Source organism: Diabrotica undecimpunctata, chromosome 1 (assembly GCF_040954645.1).
Source record: "Diabrotica undecimpunctata isolate CICGRU chromosome 1, icDiaUnde3, whole genome shotgun sequence".
NCBI classification, from domain to species: domain Eukaryota; kingdom Metazoa; phylum Arthropoda; class Insecta; order Coleoptera; family Chrysomelidae; genus Diabrotica; species Diabrotica undecimpunctata.
In genome coordinates this window covers 78,891,472-78,915,103 of record NC_092803.1, presented here as the reverse complement: position 1 = coordinate 78,915,103, position 23,632 = coordinate 78,891,472, and the positions used below count along the sequence as shown (strand labels likewise).

The 23,632-nt window shown below is 29.6% G+C and overlaps 1 protein-coding gene across 3 annotated transcripts in view; it reads right to left on the bottom strand.

Annotated features, from left to right (window-relative positions):
* The window catches only part of LOC140439427 (androglobin-like), a 174,674-nt gene extending 156,506 nt beyond the window's left edge, over nt 1-18,168 (bottom strand). For all 3 annotated transcript variants that reach the window (XM_072529330.1, XM_072529344.1, XM_072529335.1), the window contains exons 1-3: nt 17,965-18,168; nt 13,965-14,105; nt 8,236-8,506 (exon numbers count right to left, since the gene is read on the bottom strand). In XM_072529330.1, coding sequence (XP_072385431.1) covers nt 8,236-8,506; nt 13,965-14,105; nt 17,965-18,132 — 580 coding nt within the window. In that variant the 5' untranslated portion in view covers nt 18,133-18,168. The remainder of the gene's footprint in view (nt 1-8,235; nt 8,507-13,964; nt 14,106-17,964) is intronic.
* Nucleotides 18,169-23,632: the final 5,464 nt, after the last annotated feature.

Here is a 23,632-nt window from a genome sequence, read left to right as displayed (position 1 = left end):
ATTCTTCTAATATACTTTTTTAATCTTCGATAATTATTTGTGTATAATTATAAATGTGCATTAAAATATATGCATAATTTTTAATCTTCATTTAACTCACTATATTAAACAATTGGACTATTTGTAACTGATTCACTGACTCCAACTAACTTTCATATTTCTTACTAAACTGCCTGACTGACTTACTAAAACTAAAACTGTCTTGAAAATTCTGTACAATTGACTTCAATAAATGAGTCTATCTTCTACTAACTTTCATAATAAACTGGCCTCATAGTAACTGTAACTCATAACTGATCGATTCTAATCCAAATCACCGGGTATTTATATCTTTTTTTCTGTTCTAGAATCATCTTTCTGTCACTGAATGCCTAAATGAACTGTTTTCCACTATATAGATTCTAATCACCACTGAATGTCTTCGTACTTCGGTTATCCTTGTTTTTGTGAGATTACTTTTTCCAATTATCAGCTTCTACCAATTTAAGATATATTTTTCTTCACCAGCATTTATAAACCACCAAGCAAACCAGCAAAACAGCATTTATATTTATTCTTCTTTTCAATATACCAATATCCAATTATTATAAGTTGATTTATACTAATCTCCAATCATAATATAATTTTAATTTCTTCCAATATTCTTCTAATATACTTTTTTAATCTTCGATAATTATTTGTGTATAATTATAAAAGTGCATTAAAATATATGCATAATTTTTAATCTTCATTTAACTCACTATATTAAACAATTGGACTATTTGTAACTGATTCACTGACTCCAACTAACTTTCATATTTCTTACTAAACTGCCTGACTGACTTACTAAAACTAAAACTGTCTTGAAAATTCTGTACAATTGACTTCACTAAATGAGTCTATCTTCTACTAACTTTCATAATAAACTGGCCTCATAGTAACTGTAACTCATAACTGATCGATTCTAATCCAAATCACCGGGTATTTATATCTTTTTTTCTGTTCTAGAATCATCTTTCTGTCACTGAATGCCTAAATGAACTGTTTTCCACTATATAGATTATAATCACCACTCAAATGTCTTCTTCTCAGCTTCGGTTATCCTTGTTTTTGTCAAATTACTTTTTCCAATTATCAGCTTCCACCAATTTAAGATGTTTTTCTTCACAGCATTTATATACCACCAAGCAAACCAGCAAACAGCATTTATATTTATTCTTCTTTTCTGTATACCAATATCCAATCACCAAATATATTATTTAATTTTAATATTCAATTAATACTTCTTCCATTATCCAATTATCATTTATACATAACATAATTTTTAATCTTCAATATTTTCTTTATACTGTTTCTTACTTTTGATTTAACTCACTATATTGAACAATTGTAACTGATTGACTGCCTCTAACTAATTTTCATACTAAAACTGAATGGACCAACAGAATGGACTAACTTTCTTACTAAACTTTCTGACTGACTGACTTCTTGAAAATTCTGAACAATTTACTTCACTATTCACTAACTAAATGTGTCTACTAACTTTCATAATGAACTGGCCTGACTTCTGACTAAAAACTGCCATCTTGAATCCAAATCACGGGTATTTATATCTTTTTGGATATTCTAGAACCATCTGGTAAGATATCATGTTCCAATTTCGTTCTATTTCTTCGATATGGATGTTCTCGAAAAAATATCTGTTCCATCCACCCACATAATCATTATTCCAGAATGTTCGACCGTAAACAATGGTCACACTCTTCACTCTGGAGAATTCGTTAATGTTCCATTGATAATTTTGTTGACATTTAGGCTTTTCAGATCAGAATAAACATTCAAATTAGTAACTAACACTCTAATTTAATAAAATACACATTTCAAACAATATATTATTATAACCCCACTTTATATTCGTAAATATTCTTAATTTCTATCTGTCACTTCGAGAGTATTTTTGGTTGCCTATGCACATGGCTCACTTAAATATATTTACAACATTAAAATACAACTTTTTACAATTATTATATGATAATTTCTTAAAAATACCCACACATAAATAATTTTTATTAAATTCTCTAGTATATAACTTATTTAAAACAACCAAATATCTAATATTATGTAGTATATAACTTATAAATTATTTTCTATAAACCCTAATCGTATCAATACCCCAAAATAATATTTAAAATAAATAATTTACTTATTATTTTTTTAAATATTAATTTTCTCATACCTTATTAAATTTAATAAATTAATAATTCAATTTTTTTTTTTTTTATTTAAAATGTGTTAAATACATCCCTGTTCGCTGTCTATGTCAAAGCAGAGAACAACGGAGCACAGTTCGGCTATTCTATGGTCAAACTGTCATGTCAAATGGGGCAATGGATGCGATATCAAAGAATAAAATACAACCTTAATTAAAATTATAATCGATATTGTGTTCTGTTTATTTATAGACAAAATCTAGGAATTATTTCCATTCAAAATAACTTTCATCAATATAAATTGGTAAGTTTTTCCACTTTATTATATTAGAAAGACATTTTTATAGCAATTATAGTATCAATTTTGTGTCTAACCCCAAATTATGATTTTTAGGGTACAAAATAACTTCCATATGTATCAGACAATAAATGTGATGTCAAATTGATTCAAAATAATGAAATCTATCATCTATTTAACAAATCAAGTCTATTGAATAAAATGGTTATATCAGTAAGCTGTTAGTGTTAAGTTTATAACCTAGATATATCACTACTTTTTGAAAAATTGTACATTTTTCTTGATTTATTTTTAGTTCAACTTTGTCTAATCTATTTATTATAATTTTTAGGTGTTTCTCGTGATCTTCAGCCGTTTTAGAAAAAATTAATATGTCATCAATGTAGTGAATTACAAAATGATCATATTGATCCAAAATATCATGAAGACATCTACATAGAGCACTACAATATGATTGAAGTCCAAATGGTACTACTTTGAATTGATATACTACTCCATCTATCTGAAATCCTGTATACTGTCTACTTTTTCTTTCTAGAGGTATTAACCAGAAACTATGCTGTAAATCGATTTTAGTGAAAAATGACATTCCTGTAATTCTTCCTAGTATTCCATCTATACTCATTGGTGCTTCAAATTGCTTTTCAGTAATCTTGTTAATATTCCTTGCATCCAAACATAACCTGATTTCACCTGATCTTTTTTGTACTACTACTATGGGGTTAATAAAACGTGTATCTGCCTTCTCAATGATTCCATCTTCTAACATATTATTAATTGTTTTGTTTACTTCTTTTCTGTATTTATATGGTATTGGGTATGATTTTGTTTTAAAATCTTTTTCTTCTTTAACTTTTATACTATGGATATAATTTTGTGCAATTCTATTTTCTTTATTGACAAGTCCCTTGTGTTGCTGCAATATGGAAACGACTATTGATTTATATTCTTCAGGGCAATTTAGAACTTTCATCATTTCTTCTTCTTTACAAATAAAATTATTCTTCATTATGTACTCATTATTCCTTGCTTCCAATTTTACGCACTCCGCCTCGTAGGCATCCATCTGCTTAAAATTTCCATTCCTTAAATATTCACTACAATAATTATTCTTTACATTCTTTTGGGACATTTTCCTATCATCAAAATACATTTCTTCTTCATAAACATCATTATTTTCTTTTAATAATATCCTATCAACTCTTATTCCTTCTTCTACCTCATCTTTCTGCATAAATTTAATTATTTGCCCTTCCAAAGTTACCATTTTTTCTTCAAAATCTATCTTTACTTTCTTCTTTTCCAATTCATCATTTCCCATTAATATATCAACACATAAATCCTTGACAATAAATCCTTGCATATTAATTTCTTTATTAAGAATATTAATTTTAAAATTGGCTAGTTTATCAATTTCACCCAACTTCTTATTATTTGCACCAACAATTTTAATTTTTGGAATCTTTGTTATATCTGATAGTTTTAATGTATGAAAAATAAAATTCTCCGAGACTAAAGTACTTTCTGAACCAGTATCTATCATAATTTTAATCATTTTATTTTTGGCCAAAGCATTTATATAAATTAAATTAATAGAGTCAATAATTTTATCCTCATCTAAAGAAATAAATTCAGAAGGTTTTTCATAATAGCAATGGCCTAACTTGTAATTCAGAAAGTTTACTGCACAAAATTTTGATTATTAGAATTGTCAGATTGTATCTGACCACTTGGATCTGATGTCCTATGTCTTTCCCTACTATGACTTCTACTCACATTTTCCTGCCTTGTACTACTTCGTTCCCTGTCTTCGCAACTTCTATTCCTTCGAACACAATTTACCTGTCTGTTATAGTTAGGTCGCTCTATATTTCTTCTATTGTTAAAATCTTGTCTATTATTATTAGTACTGTTATTAAAATGTTGTCTATTATAATTAGTATTATTATTAAAATTTTGTCTATTATAACTAGTGTTGTTATTACAATTCTGTCTATTTTGATTACTGTTATTATTATTAAAATTTTGTAAATTATTACCATATCTATAATTATTATATGATTGTCTATATTGTTGATTATCATTTTTATTATACTGAAAGTTATTATTGTTTTTTCTGTTGTTATTATTACTTGTCATATTGCCTCTTTGTATTCTTTATATAAAATTAATAAAACTATCTATTGTTTGAATATTTTGTACAGTTACTGTTTGCACAACATCAACATCAAAATGTCTAGATACATTTAAGACTGTTTCATCCTCTTTAAGTGGTGGTTCTAAATATTTTGCAACCGTTATCAGTTTCAATGCATAATCTACCATATTTGATTTTAAATTGTGATTATACTTTCCAAAATATAGAATTTCTCTAAACTTTGCTTGCTCTAATTCACCCCAATAATAATTTAAAAATTTATTTTCAAATGTTTGAAAATTATCTAAATCATTTTCAATACTAGCAAACCAAGTTGCTGCATTGTCATTTAATGTCATTCTAATATAATCTTTAATATCATTAATATTATTCACAAATCTTAATTTATGTTTTAAACTATTTATGTATACTCTAGGATGCAAATTTTTTATATTACCAGAGAATTTAATCCCAGTCTCATTTGTTAAATTTAAGTAAGGTCTCCCTATGTCTCTCATTTGTGAAATATCATCTATTCTCTGTTCCACATTTCTTATTTGATTACTATTTATTTGGATATTTTGTTGTATATCGTCTAATTTTTCTTCTGTGTTTCTCCTGTCTTCGTTAATTTTTACTTCTAAGTTACATTTCTGTAACTATCTTTTCTGTTCTATATCTATCTTATTATCTTGAATAATCCTCTTTACTTCTGTCCTCTCATTGTCTATCCTTTTCTTGTAGTCATGCTGTATATTTTTTATTTCATTTGCTACTTTCTTCTCTGCAGCTTCAAGTTTTTTATCCATTTGTTTTTCCATTTGTTTTACAATTTTATTATTATTATCTTCTATTTTCTTTTCTAATTTTCTATAATTCTCTTCCAATTTTTGTTCCATTTTTTTCATGTCTTCTTTGACTTCTTTTGAATTCTGTTCCATTTTTTGTTCTATTTTTTTCGTATTCTCTTCCATTGTCTTGTTCATCTGCATCATTAATGACATCAAAGCTGCCATATTGACATTTTCCTCTCTTTCTGGATTCATTTCTGCAGTATCTTGTGGAACTTGAACTAAACTCTCCTCTTGTATAGGTTGTGTTTCTACTTCCAAATCTTCTTCATTCTTTTTGCTTCTTGTACCTTTCTTTCCTTGAGACATTTTGAGACTTTACTTGTTCAAATATAATTAAAAATAAAATCTATAATTTTTCCTTTCTACTGATAATTAATTTAATTATATGAGAGCACTTATCTTCCCAAACTAATTCTTTTAAATAGAGAGCCACCGCGTTGGGTGCCAAATTGTTATGATGTATTGTTTGTTTGAATGATGAGCAATGAGTATTTTAATAATATAGGGTTTTTATCGCGGTTCTCAAAGAATTAGTTTGTAAGTACTTTTTTAAATTATCTTTATTATAACTACTATGAAACACACATATATATCTAACCTAGCTAATGTAAATTTAAAATAAACTATCTTTAAATTGAAATTCTTATGAAACTAATTAAATTCTATAGACAATGTAAAATTTAAACAAACTATCTTCAAAATTGAAATTGTTATGACACTAACTAAATTATATTAACAAAATTTTGTACCTTTCTTTCACTGAATGCCTAAATGAACTGTTTTCCACTATATAGATTCTAATCACCACTGAATGTCTTCGTACTTCGGTTATCCTTGTTTTTGTGAGATTACTTTTTCCAATTATCAGCTTCTACCAATTTAAGATATATTTTTCTTCACCAGCATTTATAAACCACCAAGCAAACCAGCAAAACAGCATTTATATTTATTCTTCTTTTCAATATACCAATATCCAATTATTATAAGTTGATTTATACTAATCTCCAATCATAATATAATTTTAATTTCTTCCAATATTCTTCTAATATACTTTTTTAATCTTCGATAATTATTTGTGTATAATTATAAAAGTGCATTAAAATATATGCATAATTTTTAATCTTCATTTAACTCACTATATTAAACAATTGGACTATTTGTAACTGATTCACTGACTCCAACTAACTTTCATATTTCTTACTAAACTGCCTGACTGACTTACTAAAACTAAAACTGTCTTGAAAATTCTGTACAATTGACTTCACTAAATGAGTCTATCTTCTACTAACTTTCATAATAAACTGGCCTCATAGTAACTGTAACTCATAACTGATCGATTCTAATCCAAATCACCGGGTATTTATATCTTTTTTTCTGTTCTAGAATCATCTTTCTGTCACTGAATGCCTAAATGAACTGTTTTCCACTATATAAATTATAATCACCACTCAAATGTCTTCTTCTCAGCTTCGGTTATCCTTGTTTTTGTCAAATTACTTTTTCCAATTATCAGCTTCCACCAATTTAAGATATTTTTCTTCACAGCATTTATATACCACCAAGCAAACCAGCAAACAGCATTTATATTTATTCTTCTTTTCTGTATACCAATATCCAATCACCAAATATATTATTTAATTTTAATATTCAATTAATACTTCTTCCATTATCCAATTATCATTTATACATAACATAATTTTTAATCTTCAATATTTTCTTTATACTGTTTCTTACTTTTGATTTAACTCACTATATTGAACAATTGTAACTGATTGACTGCCTCTAACTAATTTTCATACTAAAACTGAATGGACCAACAGAATGGACTAACTTTCTTACTAAACTTTCTGACTGACTGACTTCTTGAAAATTCTGAACAATTTACTTCACTATTCACTAACTAAATGTGTCTACTAACTTTCATAATGAACTGGCCTGACTTCTGACTAAAAACTGCCATCTTGAATCCAAATCACGGGTATTTATATCTTTTTGGATATTCTAGAACCATCTGGTAAGATATCATGTTCCAATTTCGTTCTATTTCTTCGATATGGATGTTCTCGAAAAAATATCTGTTCCATCCACCCACATAATCATTATTCCAGAATGTTCGACCGTAAACAATGGTCACACTCTTCACTCTGGAGAATTCGTTAATGTTCCATTGATAATTTTGTTGACATTTAGGCTTTTCAGATCAGAATAAACATTCAAATTAGTAACTAACACTCTAATTTAATAAAATACACATTTCAAACAATATATTATTATAACCCCACTTTATATTCGTAAATATTCTTAATTTCTATCTGTCACTTCGAGAGTATTTTTGGTTGCCTATGCACATGGCTCACTTAAATATATTTACAACATTAAAATACAACTTTTTACAATTATTATATGATAATTTCTTAAAAATACCCACACATAAATAATTTTTATTAAATTCTCTAGTATATAACTTATTTAAAACAACCAAATATCTAATATTATGTAGTATATAACTTATAAATTATTTTCTATAAACCCTAATCGTATCAATATATATATATATATATATATATATATATATATATATATATATATATATATATATATATATATATATATATATATATATATATATATATATATATATATATATATATATATATATATATATATATATATATATATATATATATATAACTTAAATTCAAATGAAAGACAGCTCACTAGTTCTCATTTCTTTTATGCATAAATTTTTTTACTTACCTACTGGATTGGAAGTAGGTGTATGTGGATAACTTTTTCCAGATTTACAATTGCAGTAAATATGATTCCAAGGTCTCCATGGCTCTTTTTCAAACGAGGGATTAAAACTAGGAGATGTATACTCCACAGAAAATTGTTTCTCATTACCTAAATAGAAAAGCGTTTCGATGCTGCTGATAAAACTTCTTACAAACTCAGAATGAAGTAAATGGCTGCTGCCTGTTCGAAGATCTGGATATTTTCCAGTTTCATTTTTTATTACCAAATGTGCCTGAAAATAATATATTGTTAAATATTTTATAACTAACACTGATCATTGGAAATAAACAAAATACACATATTGAAATTATCTAGGTATATTTATGTAGGCAAATAATAATTAACTTGAACTATTGAGAACTGTTAAAGATACAACAAAATTTGTTTGATTTGATAAAAGTGCTAGGGTAAATTTAAATAAAAAGTTTTATTTATATAAATTACAGCAATAACTTAAACAAAAATGTTTTTTGGTTAACCCTGTTAAATATAATATAACCAACCAGGCTCCTATAGTTTGACCACACTGGCTTATTAAAACTCCATATATGATGCATGATAGATACAGTATAATTTGTTTAATACGCAAAGCGTTTTACTGCCGACAGAAAAAACAATTGTTTATTTGACAAGCAATTTGACAGCAATAAAAATTTCTTTTTGCCTCAATTAAATGTTCAAGTTGCCATTTATCTGCCTCTTGGCAGTAACTTAAACGAATATGGCAATCTTTTTGAACATTTTGGATCATTTCTGGAATTATATTACTAATTTTCAATCTATTTATATTTGTTAAATCTTGTAGTTGTTGTATCCAATAGATAAAAACTTTTGATTTTTAGTAACCCAATAAAAAAAAAAATCAAGTGGTTTAAGATCTGAAGATCTTGGGCCTACTTTATTGTTACTCGTCTACCAATCCGTCTCCTAGTAAAACATATGTTTAAAAAAGTGTGAAGGTACGTGGTTTTGCTAAAACGATATGTTTTCATTGGTAAATTGCAATTATCTTTATTTGAGCGGGTGTAACATCAGTAGTATAGTAGTAGATATATAAAATATGGCAATAAATCATAATTTAAAATTAAAAATATAAAAAAATTTAAACTAAACGTAAAACTTATTTTAGTATTTCTCCCCAAAATCGTCTAGTCTTAAAAAAATTAATGCATTCCATAATTTTGTCCCTCTCTGTACACATAAAACTGACCATCGTTATTGAATTATCATTCTTGCTAGATTTACTTTAAACCATAAATGTATCACATGACTAAAAACCGGGCTAGTGCCAAAAATCGAAAAAATATTTTTAGTGCTTAAAAGTGGTATACTGCTAAGCCCTATACTGTATAAAGTGGGCTAACTTCACAACTACTCAGAAGTAGTTCTAAAGAACGCCACAAGATCGTGTACGTGTCACGTGACAGGCATCTTAAAGTAAAACCAGGGCCATAGTATAAAAAAAGAAGTTTGTGGTTAAACTGTGCCAGGGCTAAGTGCCAGCGCAGATGGCAATAGAATAAACCAAATAAACTCAAGTAAGGTAACCCCCATAATCTTTGGAAGAGAGTTTCTAGCGCCATATACGGACGGGCCAAAACTAATCTCATTTGGCGGAAAACTCAAAACGTAGCTTCTGAATTTTATGCGGCAAATGGAAAGTAAATATAGTCATAAAATAAGAAATAAAAACTTATTCTATGCCAAAAAATATATTCTCTCTATCCAAAAATATAGTATACACTGACACATTTTTATAATGTCTTATATATTATGGTACAGGAAACCTTTTTATTTAATATTTTATGATTATATCTGTTTTCCATTACATTAACAAACCAAAGTCCAAAAAACAACAAAATAAAACACAGAGATCCTGACACTTGTTTATTTGTATATTTTTTTTTTGGTAAAGTATTGGCAACAGATATATTCTCACCCTCCTCATTATTTGAGCCCTTGTTAAGATGTGGGTGGAGACATTCTAAATATTGTTAGCTTGCTGTCTCCATTGGCTGCAATTCTGTACCAGATGGACAACTTCATTAAGGGATTTTTCCACCAATCTTTATTTAATCTTCCCATCATGTTGGAGATCTTCCTTTGGATATACAAATATAGATACCTCTATATTCATTAGCAATGGCTTATTGTAAGTTTTATACCTTTTAAAATATCTTGCTGTTTAGGATTATCACAAATTAGCATGTAACTCCATGTAACTATTGTTCAGACGTAGAAGATCCATGAAAATCTAAAATAATGAAATATTATTAAAATTAAGAATGTATGACTTTTTTTTATAAAATAAGGCAACTTTTAGGAATGCAATGATAAGAGAAGAGTTAATGATTTTAATCTATATATATATATATATATATATATATATATATATTGTTGTGATTTGCTTATAATTGTAAATCTACTTATATAAATGTAATAAATTTATCTTTATCAAACAAATCAAAAGCAAAAAAAAAATATCTCAGGGCTGAAAATAATTTTTATATATATATATATTTTTTTTTTAATTAAAACGTGGCTTCAAAGTATCTTCTGCTAGTTCCATTTAAGAAAGATCAACAAAAAGAAAAAAGAAATACTAGACAATCAATTCTGATATTATAACAATTGTCCTTTATTTTAAAATATATCAAATTAATTGAAAATTCCGTTGAGGATAAATCTTACACCATACACTATAAATAGAATAAAAAAAAATATAATCAATCATCCATCAAATCACACATCCCTTAATAATCAATAAAATTTAACTACACATATTTCTAAATCAAATATCTCTTAACATAAAAATTTTAGAAAGAATTATTGGTTCCTTTGCTTGGATTGTGCCCTGACCAGATCGCAATTTACTTCCCGGATCCTATCAATTTCCCTGCTTGCTATTCCGCCTACTGTTTCTTTTGATAATAAAAGAAAAAGACAAACAGTATGTGAAAATGTCGTGATGTCTTTACCGCAAGCTCCAAACTCGAAGATAAACAAACTGCTTCCTCTCAGACACAACGAAAATATATCTGTTTGTACTTACAGTAATGCCTCTATTTCTACTGGCATTCGTCTCTGCTTACCACAATGGCTGCTTAATTTTCCACACAAAACACTAAACACTACTTCTTATAAATTCTCAATTACAATATCTTCAGAAAACCACCAAAAATTAATATTTTTTCAGGAGCCTCTCAAAATTCGCATTCTAGTTTGACAGTTATTTTGACAATCCCCCTCTCTCATCCAACGCATCATCGGATTCTTAGCCCATGAAATTTTTTTGTTTTTACAAAAATTACCTGACGTTAAATTACTTTCCTTCAAACGAACTTAAATTCTTTTTTTAACTTTTATAAAGGAGAAAACTCAATAACCAATAATCCTTACTTATTACTTTCTAATCTATTATAACTAATAGATTATCTAATATATTTCTAATCTATTATAGTTGTGTACTAAATCTAACTGCTCATGTCCAAACCGTATTGCATTTTTTTTTGTCGGAGTAAACTGTCCAAATCACTTATTCACTTATTCGGAAACCACTCACGTACAACTAAACTATTTCTATATAGAGGGTGTTCTCGATTTTTTTAATGGTCTTTCTAATTTTAATTTCATCTAAAATTTGGGGATTTTATTAATATATATATATATATATATATATATATATATATATATATATATATATATATATATATAGTATATAATACAGTATATAAATATAACACTAATTAAGATTGCTGCTTAAGATTTAAAGGTAATTGAAATACAAAAACAAAACGTACAAAATAGTATCGAGTTTGTATTTACTAACAAAAGTTTGGTATAACTAGATGCTGTTCTTACCTGGTGCTTGTAAAAATAAATTCTTCATCCTCAGAATGTTTAATAGCCATTTGTCCAACTTATATTTTCACCCATCAACAAAAAATATTATTTTGATTGGGAATACTATACCATTTTGGTAATGTACCTTCTACTCTTTGAGTGTTTATTAAATATATAAAAATTGATGTTGTATACTGTTTTTATCGCCTTTTTCTAAAATTTGGGATACGATGTTTTCATAACGCCATTTGCAACTTGCAAAGGCGTGGATTCCAATGTTGCCACTAACACATTTTTTTTTGGTGGATACTCATAATTCTTTACAAATAAGTTATTGTAAATTTAACTGGTGATTTTGGTAAAATTTGCTATATTATTCTTTCTTTTTTTGGAAAACATTGTATAGTATAATGATTATTTGGGTAAAAATATGCAAAACCAGTGAAACCATGGCGCCGCCGCCATTACGAATATTGGGTACGCTACGTCCATTTACGCTACTATTGGGTATATTGTGAACAAACTGCAGTAGTACTGTGTGACATGTGAGATTGTCTTGTTTTAGGTTAGAATTGTGTATGTGTATTTAATTGTTTACACTAGACAAGAGGGTATATAGCAGTGTTAATGTTGGAAATAAACCAAAACGACGTAAGAAAGGGTTATGAAAAGAAGTGGAATTTCAAAAGATGTTACAGTTAGAGAGCAAGCAATACCAAAACTTTAAAAATGAAATCATTCCACCTAAAGAACCTTCCCCAAATAAGGTCGGCAAGGCTGTATTTACATAGATAATTTTCTATTAGTATATTATTAAATTAGTAGTAATATTATTAAATTAGTAAGTTTAATTTAAAACCATTTACAATGGGGTTATAATAGGTTACATAAATGATCTTAGATTATTTATGTGTGGAGTTAGTAAACAAAAATGTTATTACTGGCATTTCTGTAAAGCTTCTAAAACCTTTTTATTTATTTCTAGGTATCCTGTAACTGTAAATATAATTGCAGGAAAATTACATTCTACTATTACATATACTATTATTGTTCAAGAGTTTTTTATGAAATTGGTGACAACGTTAAACAAAACACTTATTTAATTGGCTTGATAAGTGTTTGTCCAATAAAGCGGAGACGGCTCGGAACTTATAGTTCTTCTGAATCTGGTGCAAGTAGGCGCCAAGCTTCGATTTATTTTACTATTTCAAACGGAAGTGGTTAAGCTGTACAGACCTTGTACAAAAAGACCTTTCTAGAAGTCTACAATATAACGAAACTAAGAATTGAAACATTGGTAAAAGCAAAAAAACAATACATAAAGCTTTTGAAGATCTGTATCCCTCTACTAAAATCACCATGCCATATTATACTGATACTATAAAAAAATGTTTCCTAATCTTTGCTTTCAAAAACCTCGACAAGACACTTGTGCCACTTGTGACTTACTTAAAAATCAAATACAAAATTTACCAAGTAGCAAGGCTGTAAAGAACCGGAGTCAGAATAAGTCTCCGGTTTCCATACATAATGTAGCTTTGCCTATTTTAAAAAAAAATTTAAAGTATTTGTTCTTGTGTATTGTAGTGTGATGTCTAATTTTATGTTTATAACATTTTATTCTTGTTGGATAGGCTGCAATTGACGAAATGCCCCTGAAGATGCTCTGGGGAGCGAAAGTACTTGGGCGAGATTAAATTAATAAAACTGTGCTCGATATCTGCCGTTTATTTGATTAAAGTTCATTTATTCGAGCATTCAACCTTAAATCAATTTATTAAATTTTGTTTTAATAAAAATAAATACCCTCGCTTTTTAATTGTATTATGGAATAATAATTTACTTACATCCATAAATACTTCATCCAGTTTTCTCCATTCTTGAGCATGTAGACTGGGAGGCAAATATATTATACGTTGATCATCATAAGGTATTAACTGCATGGCAGATCCTTTCTTGTCTACACTACTAATAGCTGTTGACGTGTGCTTAAAAAATAAATAACAATGTAACTATAAATTAAACTCGTTTGATAACTCGTCAGATAACTCGTTTTGACGTGCATATTATATTCGTTTTACATAATGCTCAAAGATTTACACAATACAAACAATAAACAACGTCTACAGAGTTTGCAAATATTGATTTATGATTTTGAACATATTGTAACTTTTCTTATATAAATGTCACTGACAAACCAAATCTATTACAATGAAATAAATTAAAATATATATAATTATTATGTATATTCAGGGATTCTACAGTATTCACTGCCTTCCCTCACTCGACCGTTTCCATCTCTCTCTGTTGTCCCATTCTCCATCGTTTAGACCACTCTTACTCATGGTGTCGTCTACTTCGTTCCTCCAGGATTTTTGGAGTAGTCCTCTTTTTCTCCTTCCTATAAGGCTTCATTCGGTTATTCTTTTTATCCATCTGCTGTCACTAGTTCTTTTTACATGTCCATACCTCTTTAGGTTTTTTTGTTCTATGTATGTTAGTATGTCTGTTTCTATTGATGTTCTTTGCTTTATTTCGTCATTACTTCTCCTATCCATTCTTGTTACTCTGCAGCATCTTCGCAGGCATTCTATCTCTGTTCCTACTATCTTACTACTGTTTTTCTTGTTTATGATCCAATTTTCAGCCCCATATGTCATAATACTTCGCACTAATGTTTTATAAATCTGTGTTATTGTCTTCATATTTAGGTATCTAGCCCACCATACTGAGTTAAGTTGTCGGATTGCTGTTCTTGTTTGTTCTAATCTTTGTGTAATTTCTTCCTCTGTTGTTGCCTTTTTTGTGATTATAAATCCCTAGTATTTGAATTTATCCTTTCCTTTGATTGTTACGTTGTCATTATTCTGTAGATCTTCTATTTCTTTACTTGTAGATAGGTACTCTGTTTTCGCGAGGTTAATATCTAGGCCAGCCTTGGTATATTCTTCTTGTAGTTTCCTCATCATGTAGCTGAGGTCGTCTTGGTCTTGTGCAATCACTACTTGATCGCCTGCAAAGCTTAACATATATAGGTATTCGTTCCGTACCGGTACTCCCATGCCTTCGCATTTTCTTATCCATGTAGTCAAGGCTTTCTCTAAGTATATTTTGAATAGGGTTGGAGATGTGGAACAACCCTGCAGGAGCCCTTTTGTTATGTTGAAGTCTCCTATGATTATTGTTCCCATTTTAATTGACACTTTATTTTCTTTATACAGAGCTTTTGTAGCTTCTATGAGTTCCATCTGTATTTCTAATTTGTACATTGCCTCCCATAGTTTTGACCTTGATATAGAGTCATGCGCCTTTCCCAAGTCCACAAATGCCAAATGTATATCTCTATTTTTTGTTTTTTTCTTCTCCAACAGTTGTTCCAGTGTGTATATGTGGTCTATGCATAATTTTCCTGCCGTGAATCCCGCCTGATCCTCCCCGATTTTACCTTTTATCGCTTGCTCTATCTTTTCTTACAGTAGCTTTCCATATAATCTTCCTATTGATGATATTACGCTTATTCCTCTGTAGTTTTCGCATCGTTTTCTATCTCCTTTCTTAAATATAGATGTCATATATGCCTCCGTCCATTCCTTTGAGAGCTGTTCTCCATTTATGGCTTTCTGCAATATCCATTGTATCATCCGGTGTAATTTTTTTGATCCGTATTTTATAAGCTCAGGTAAGATGCCTCCAGCTCCCGGTGCTTTTTTATTTTTGATTGCTTTTATGGCCGTTCTCATTTCTCTATCTGTTATCTCTATTTCTTGTTGTGGGGATCTGCTTCGTCTTCGCCTGTTTTCTTTTCTAATGAATTGTGGTCTTTGTTCTGTTAACAGTTCCTTGTAATAGTCCTTCCATTCTTTGTCCTGTATATTTCCCAATTTAATTTTTTCCTTTGAGTTTTGTTTCAATCCTCTCAGTATTTTCCGAAGTTCTTGTACCTCGTATGTATGTTTCAATATTTAAGCAGGTTCGTTCCCTTTCTTTATTCTTTTGTTGTGTTTTTCTTTTGTATGTGTATCTTGTTTTCTATATTCTTTATAAATTTCTTCGTTGTTTGTAGTCAGCCATTTTCTGTATAGTTGCATTTTTTCTTCAATTATTCTTTTTGTTGGTTCATTTATTTCATAATAGTGCTGTTTATTTGTTATATGTTCTGTTTCTCCAAGGGCTTCGAATGCTGCCTGTTTTATACTCGCCTTTATATGCTCGTATATTTCTTCGATGTTGCTGTATCTAAATTCTATTAATTTTTGGTCTAGACGTTGTTGGTATAGTTCTATTATTGATTGTTCTTGGAGTAGTTCTATATTGTATTGTTTTTCTCTTATAGTGTTCAACGACTCTTCTGTAGAGGGGGTCTTGATATGTTTCCAATTAATGCCCATTTTTGCCGTCAGTAGTTTATGGTCTGTTCCACATTCTGCTCCTCTTCTGACTCGCACATAATTGATCTTTATTGTGGTATCTTGTTTGATTATTGTAGTCTATTATCGATTTTAGCTTTCATCTTTCTTGCGAACATGTATATTTATGAATATTTTTATGTCTGAAGAATTTGTTGGTGATTTTTAGGTTGTTTAGTTCGCATAATTCAATCAGACGTTCTCCGTTATTTTTTGTTCATCCTCTCCAAATATCCCCACTACTTTATCGTTTTCTTTCCTTCCGGTTCTGCCGTTTAGGTCTCCTGTTATAATTATTTCCACGTTCTTCTTAATTAGCTCTATTTGATGTTGAAGTTGTTTCGTGAAATGTTCTTTTTCTACTCTCGGGGAATCGTCTGTTGGTGCATATACTCCGAGTATCACTGTCTCTTTACCGTATATGTCTATATGCATTTTAATTATTCTCTCATTGATTGGTTCCCATGTTCTAACCCTGTTCTTCCACTTATTTTTGATTAGTATTTCCACTCCTGCCTTAGCTCTACATTCTTTATTAACTCCACTCCAGCAGTGGATATGGTCTTCTATTGTTTCCTTTCCATTTCCTTTCTTTTGGATTTCTGTTGTTACTAGTATGTCGATGTTGCTTTCTCTAAACTCCTTGATCACTTTCGTCGCCTTTTTGTTCCATCCTTGTATATTCCATGTGTTGCACACACGAATGTTGTTCTATCTTTTCTTCGATTTGATTTCCCCCCCCCCCGTATCCGAGGCTCCCTCTATCAGAGGTGTGGATTTCCACCCCCCGGGGATGTGTTTCCGTATTTGGCTTTTTCATCTTGCGATTTTCGTTCTTCTTACCCTTATGTTTTTCTGTGTGTTAGGTTGCTAATTCCTAACGCCAGAACCCCCGTTTGGAGGACCTATTCTTTAGCCGTCCATTCGGGATCAGACGCTCTTGGTTCTTCTGCCCTCTCGACCATTGTGACTTTTCCAGCCATGCTCTGCTCTCGAGGCCGTTGACCGGTTTTCACCTGTACCCTAGGCAGGAACCCTCACAAGGTGCTATCAGTTGGGTCAGCTGAACCCTGGTTATTTTTAGAGGCTGCATCGGTTATAGAACTACTCAATTCACCCCATACCAATCCAGGCAGAGTTATATATAATTATTATTATCATTCTTCAGATTTCAAATCTTTCTATTTTTATACAAATTAATGTAAATACTGAGATTTTGAAGAATATATAATTATTATCATTCTTTAAAATCTCAGTATTTACATGAATTTGTATAAAAATAATTTTAACCAGTGATAAAAAACTAGAGAATCGAAATAGCAGATTTTAAAAGATAACTAAGTATAGGACATATTGTCGTCGAGGTTGACATATCGATTGGTGTATGTGAGGTTAACTAATTTTTGTAATTGATAGTCTTAAAAAAACTTTAAAAAATTACCCCTGGAGAATCCCATTTTTCAGAGTTAATTTCTATATCCAAAAATTCTGGAAAAGGTACATCATCAGAAGCTTCTGCTTCGTAAAGTCGTGAACACAAATCTGCAATAGGTGATTCTAGTTGAATATGCGAATCTTTTAATTTCGCTGCTTTGGTGCCAGACGACATTTCTGACAATGTCAAAAATTAGAGACTGTGATCTACTGTAGTTAACTAAACAAGTTGCAAACTGTATTATTTTTTTGTAAATATTAGGTAAATATAATATACTCAGTTCACTGATCGTGGTTCTAACTGTCTAGTAAATTTAAAAATTAAATTCTTGGTAGGCTAGACAACTTTTGACTTGAACTGTGAGTTACTATACAACCAAAAACACGTGCTTATAGCCAATATTATGGTATCTTAAGTAGACAATTATTCACATGCAGTTTATCAACAAAATAAAATTAAATTAATTACAACAAAGGCTTAAATATTTAGTTTTGAATTTGTTTTATTCATAATGTAATATGTAATATTTTAAACTATTCGACAATGACGACAATAGTAAATGTTCAAAAAAATTGAATTGAATGTTTTAATAAATTTTCTTCTTATTCTTTTTCTTCTGTTTATGCAGATATGACTGACTGTGCCTCCAGTAAGTTGTCGTTCCATCGTTTTCGTGGTCTTTCTACTTCCTATAACTTCTTTCCATAGTCCAGTTTTATGTGAGTTAAAAGAAATGCTTTGAAATGTGCCTAGGCGTGAAACGAGTGTCTCTGTTAATAATCCGTTTTTAGGGCAATTTTCTAAAAATATACTCCTGTAGTTGCTACTTAGATATAGATAGATAAAGATATACTTTACATTGATCTTCTTTATATTTGGCTGTATGATACTCTTCACAACAAAAAATATTCAATAAGTATATAATACAATAAAACAGTAATTTTGGCTATACCTTGTGTCAATTTTAAAACTTACAATGGGCTATATCTAACGAACAAAAAATAATATTGAAAAATGCTTGAAACCGTTTCTAGAATAGTAAGGGGGAACTAAAATGGTATGAAAGAGAACTTACGCCATCAACCCCTAATGCCCCACCCACCACAACCAAAAGATTTAAATTCCAAACTCCTACTTGTGATACATCATTAAAAAGACTTTAAAAATGCTATCCAATGTTATAAATAATAATATACAGGTTGAAGTAATAATTCTGAAACTTTGGTTTAAATGGAAAATTTAATGAGGTTTTTATTGATTCTGTTGATTCCCTTGTATAATTATTGTTTATTAATTATACAGTGTGTTAATATCAGCCGGCTTACTATGACTTTTGTATTTGATGATATTATTTTTAATGAAAATGGCAGGAATAATCATTTGCAGGAATATTAGGCGATGCTATAATTGGCCAATTGTTCATACCAGGCAATTTAAGTGGCGATATTTATCTCGATTTGCTGGAAAACACCATCGAACCTTTAATTGTGCACAAATTAGAGAACCAAAGGCACGATTAAGACAGCTTAGCTCTAGACGAAGATTTGCTGCACTTCTAACAAGTTGGAGCACCTCCTCACTATGCTCTAGTTGGGGTTGGATAATTTTTATCGACACAAATGGATTGGAAGGAGAGGGTCTATTGAGTGGCCACCAAGGTCACCAGACTTAACGCCACCTGACTTTTTTTTATGGGGTTAGCTCAAGTCAGTTGTTTATAAAACTTAACCTGCGTCACTTGGGGAATTGCGAAAAAGAATTACGCAAGCATGTCCCGCTATTACTAGAACAACATTTGCCAAAGTTCGTGCAGAATTTGAAAATAGGCTGTAATATTGTCTGCAAAGAAACGCAACCCACTTTGAACATTTACTTAATTGACATTTTTAACAAATTTGTAGTTCAACAAATACCTCATTAAATTTTCCATTTAAGGCAAATTTTCACAATTATTGCTTCGTCCTGTATAACTATTATTTTAAAATTGGATAGCATTTTTTATAATCTTTTCAATGATGTATCACAAGTAGGGGTTTGATAATTTAAACTTTTTTGGTTGTGACGGGTGGGGCCTAGGAGGTTGATGGAGGTGAGTTCTTTTTAATGTCATTTTAGTTCCCTCTTACTATCCTAGAAAGGTTTTAAAGTATTTTCCGATATCAGCTTTTGTTCGTGAGATATAGCCCATTGTAAGTTTATAAAATTGACACACTATAAAAATACCAGTTACTAGATAACACTTTTGAGCCAAATTATTGTAAAGGTTTTTATAATAATTTTATAATATTTTCATATAATAACTCAAAAATATTTTTAATAAACATTTATCCAACATTCTTAATAACAAGTATAGTAAAACCAAATTTATTAACTCCCTTAAAACCAAAACTAATAATTAGCAACAATTCATCAACACTTTCATCGGAAACATCGATCGTCTTGAAAGTATTTTTTGATCCATCTGTGTAATTTTGCGGAGAAACCTGAAATTTCATTTACTCATCCCGTGAAAACCTAATCAATCTAAACTTTCACACAAATTTCCTGAGATTAGACCAATTTTCTCGTTTTCTCGTCATGGATCGTGTCCCGAAACTTTTTCATTACGTGTCTCACTTGTTCGATCACTTTTTATGTTCCAATTACGTACTATATTTATTTTATAAATAATGTATAGCATGTATACATTAAAGAATATTGATACATAAAAAACATTTTTTATAAGTTTTAAATTTACCTATAAATAAATAGTTATCGCATTTTTTACCGTATTATAAAAAGACAAAAATGGTTCAACCGAGAATGTGAAAGAGTTCTAAACAGAACAAACAAAGATATAATTGGTCAAATAAAATCGTGTACAATATGAAAGAGAGAATCTGGAACACTAACCAAAAAAAGGCAATACCTGAAAAAATAAATTAAAAAGATAAAAAGGGGGCATAGACGTAATGAAAATAAAAAATTTTACAGAACACAAAAGAGACTCGTATCTAAAGATACTTAACATTTTTTTAATATTTAGTTTATTGTGTCTCAACTAGAAGGTTATTAACACTTGGTCAATTTTGTGATTACACATTTAACATAATATTAAAATTTACATTAAAGAGAATAAAAGAGAATGTAAAAGAAGGAAACATTAAATTTTGTTATACAAATTCGTTTCTTGAAGGAAATCTAGTACATTCTGAACAAGTTCTAATTGGCTGAGTACCACATTCGTGAGAACTTGTATAGAGTGTATTTTGTTCCTGCTCGAATTTAACACACTGTGTGGAAAGAATATATTAAACGGTTAATGATTAACTACAATTTTCACAGACAGGTAATTTCTTCGAAGCCATCAGGTGTCCATGTGTCAACCGTGTGTGACCAATTATTATTAGCCTGCGAACGAATAATTTTTCTCTTCTGCTTAAGTTAGGTAGCTAAAAGGTTTCGATGGTAGGTTGTTTTTGGTGTAGTTTTGAGGTAATTCTTCCATTTATTTTGTCAGGACTTTTTGGTTTGGGACCTGAAAAGTGCTTTTAGATCTGATGCTAGTTGAACAGATTTGATGAGTGATTTAGTTGTAATGGCTTATTTTGCAGCAATATAAGCAGTCCTACTACCTAAAAAGCCAACGTGTGAAGGAATCCAGACTAATGTTATGTTTGTTCCAGAAGAATATTGTTTGTTGCGTGATATATGGCATGAACTAATGGATATTCGGAACATATATTTTTGATCGAGTCGATGGAGGACATCGAATCTATACATATTGCAGTGTTCTTGGTTATAGTTTAGTTAAATAAGCCTTTAAATACCTGAAAGATTTCGTACAGCTCTCCTGTAGGATGTATGGTGGAAGGCAAAACTTCTAAATAACACTATTTGCAGTTGTTACAGAATATCCGAACCCTGTCTCAATTTGAGATTCATCTGTGTAGAGAATCTCGTCAATATAAGTTTGTGTTGACTAAAGTTCTAAAAAAATTGTCTCAGAATTTTACTGTTGGTTACATTTTTGTAATAATGATCAAGCAAAAAGTCACTTGTTGAAATGTTAACAATTCAAGGAGAAGTTGATGACAGTATATGAGTATCTGTTAATAAAAAAAACGACAGTTCGTAAAAGATGAAGTAAAATTTAAGGTAGTGTCTGGTATTTATTGTTAGGTTCACAATTATAGGGTTTGTAAATTAACTTATTATTTGTATAATTATATGGGGTTGTTTTGATTCGAATATACTCTAGCAAAGTATTTCAGAAGAAATTGGTTTAAGATATACCTCGCCTTGGCCATAAGCTTTTTAAAACAAATGAGGTATTCGTCACTTTTATTTCGGCGGTACTTATAAAGATCAGATTTGCATTCTTTTACACCAGTTGCACAACGTTCATTCCACCAAGGTGTTAATTTTCTCGTAGAAGTTACTATACTTTTTCCTACGTAAATATTAGCAGAGGAGACACTGCATTTGTTAAAATTATCTACATTATTATGTATATTTCCAGAGAAGAAAATTTGTTCCATTTGGCGGTCTAATTTAGTTCTGAAAGTTGACTAGTTAGCATAAGAAATCTTCCACTTTATTGCTGTTCCTCCAGATTTTTCTTCATTATCTGTCATCAAGATGGCAAAGTGGTTACTATTATATACATCATCTATAACATTTCATGTTAGAGAAGGATATATTTTTAAATCGCATAGGCTTAAGTCAATCGCTAAGAAACTTCGTGTTGAAATATTGAAATAAGTGTCGCAACCATTATTTAAAAAACAAGTGTCGGTAATAGTTTAGTACGTTCTCTACGACTTTTCCTCTATCGTACTTGGTTTTTGAAACCCATGCAGTATTATGGGTTTTAAAGTCTCCGATATTAAAATTAAGTCTCCGATAATATTGCTGAAAGTTAAAAAAATTAGTCTACCAGTTCAGTTTCAGTAAAACTCAGTGGGATATATATATATATATATATATATATATATATATATATATATATATATATATATATATATATATATATTGATACGATTGGGGTTTATAGAAAATAGTTTATAAGTTATATACTAGATAATTTTAGATATAACAAGTATTTGGATATTTTAAGAAGTTATATACTAGAGAATTTAATAAAAATATATTTATGTGAGGGCATTTTTAAGAAATTAGCATCTAAAAAGTATTTTTTTAGTAATTATAATGTGGTAGATATATTTAAGTGAGCCATGTGACTAGGCAACCAACTATACATATGTGAGTGACAGACAGATATACTTACTCTCCAAGTGACATTTTAAATAATTAGGAATATAAAGTGGGGTTATAATAATAATGTTAGTTTAAAATGTTTAATTTATATATATTTACTGATTTAAGTGTTTATTCTGATCTGAAAAGCCTAAATATCAACAAAATTATCAATAGAAAATTAACGAATTCTCCAGAATGCAGAATTTGACCATTGTTTACGGTCGAACATTCTCGAAATAATGGTTATGTCTGTGGAACGAACATATACTTTTTTCGAGAACATCCATATAGAAGTAATAGAACAAATGGAACATGATCTCTTACCAGATGGTTCTGGAACATCCAAAAAGATATAAATACCCCGTGATTTGGTTTCAAGATGGCTAGTTTATTATGAAAGTTAGTAGAAGATAGGCAGTTTTAAGTCAGTCAG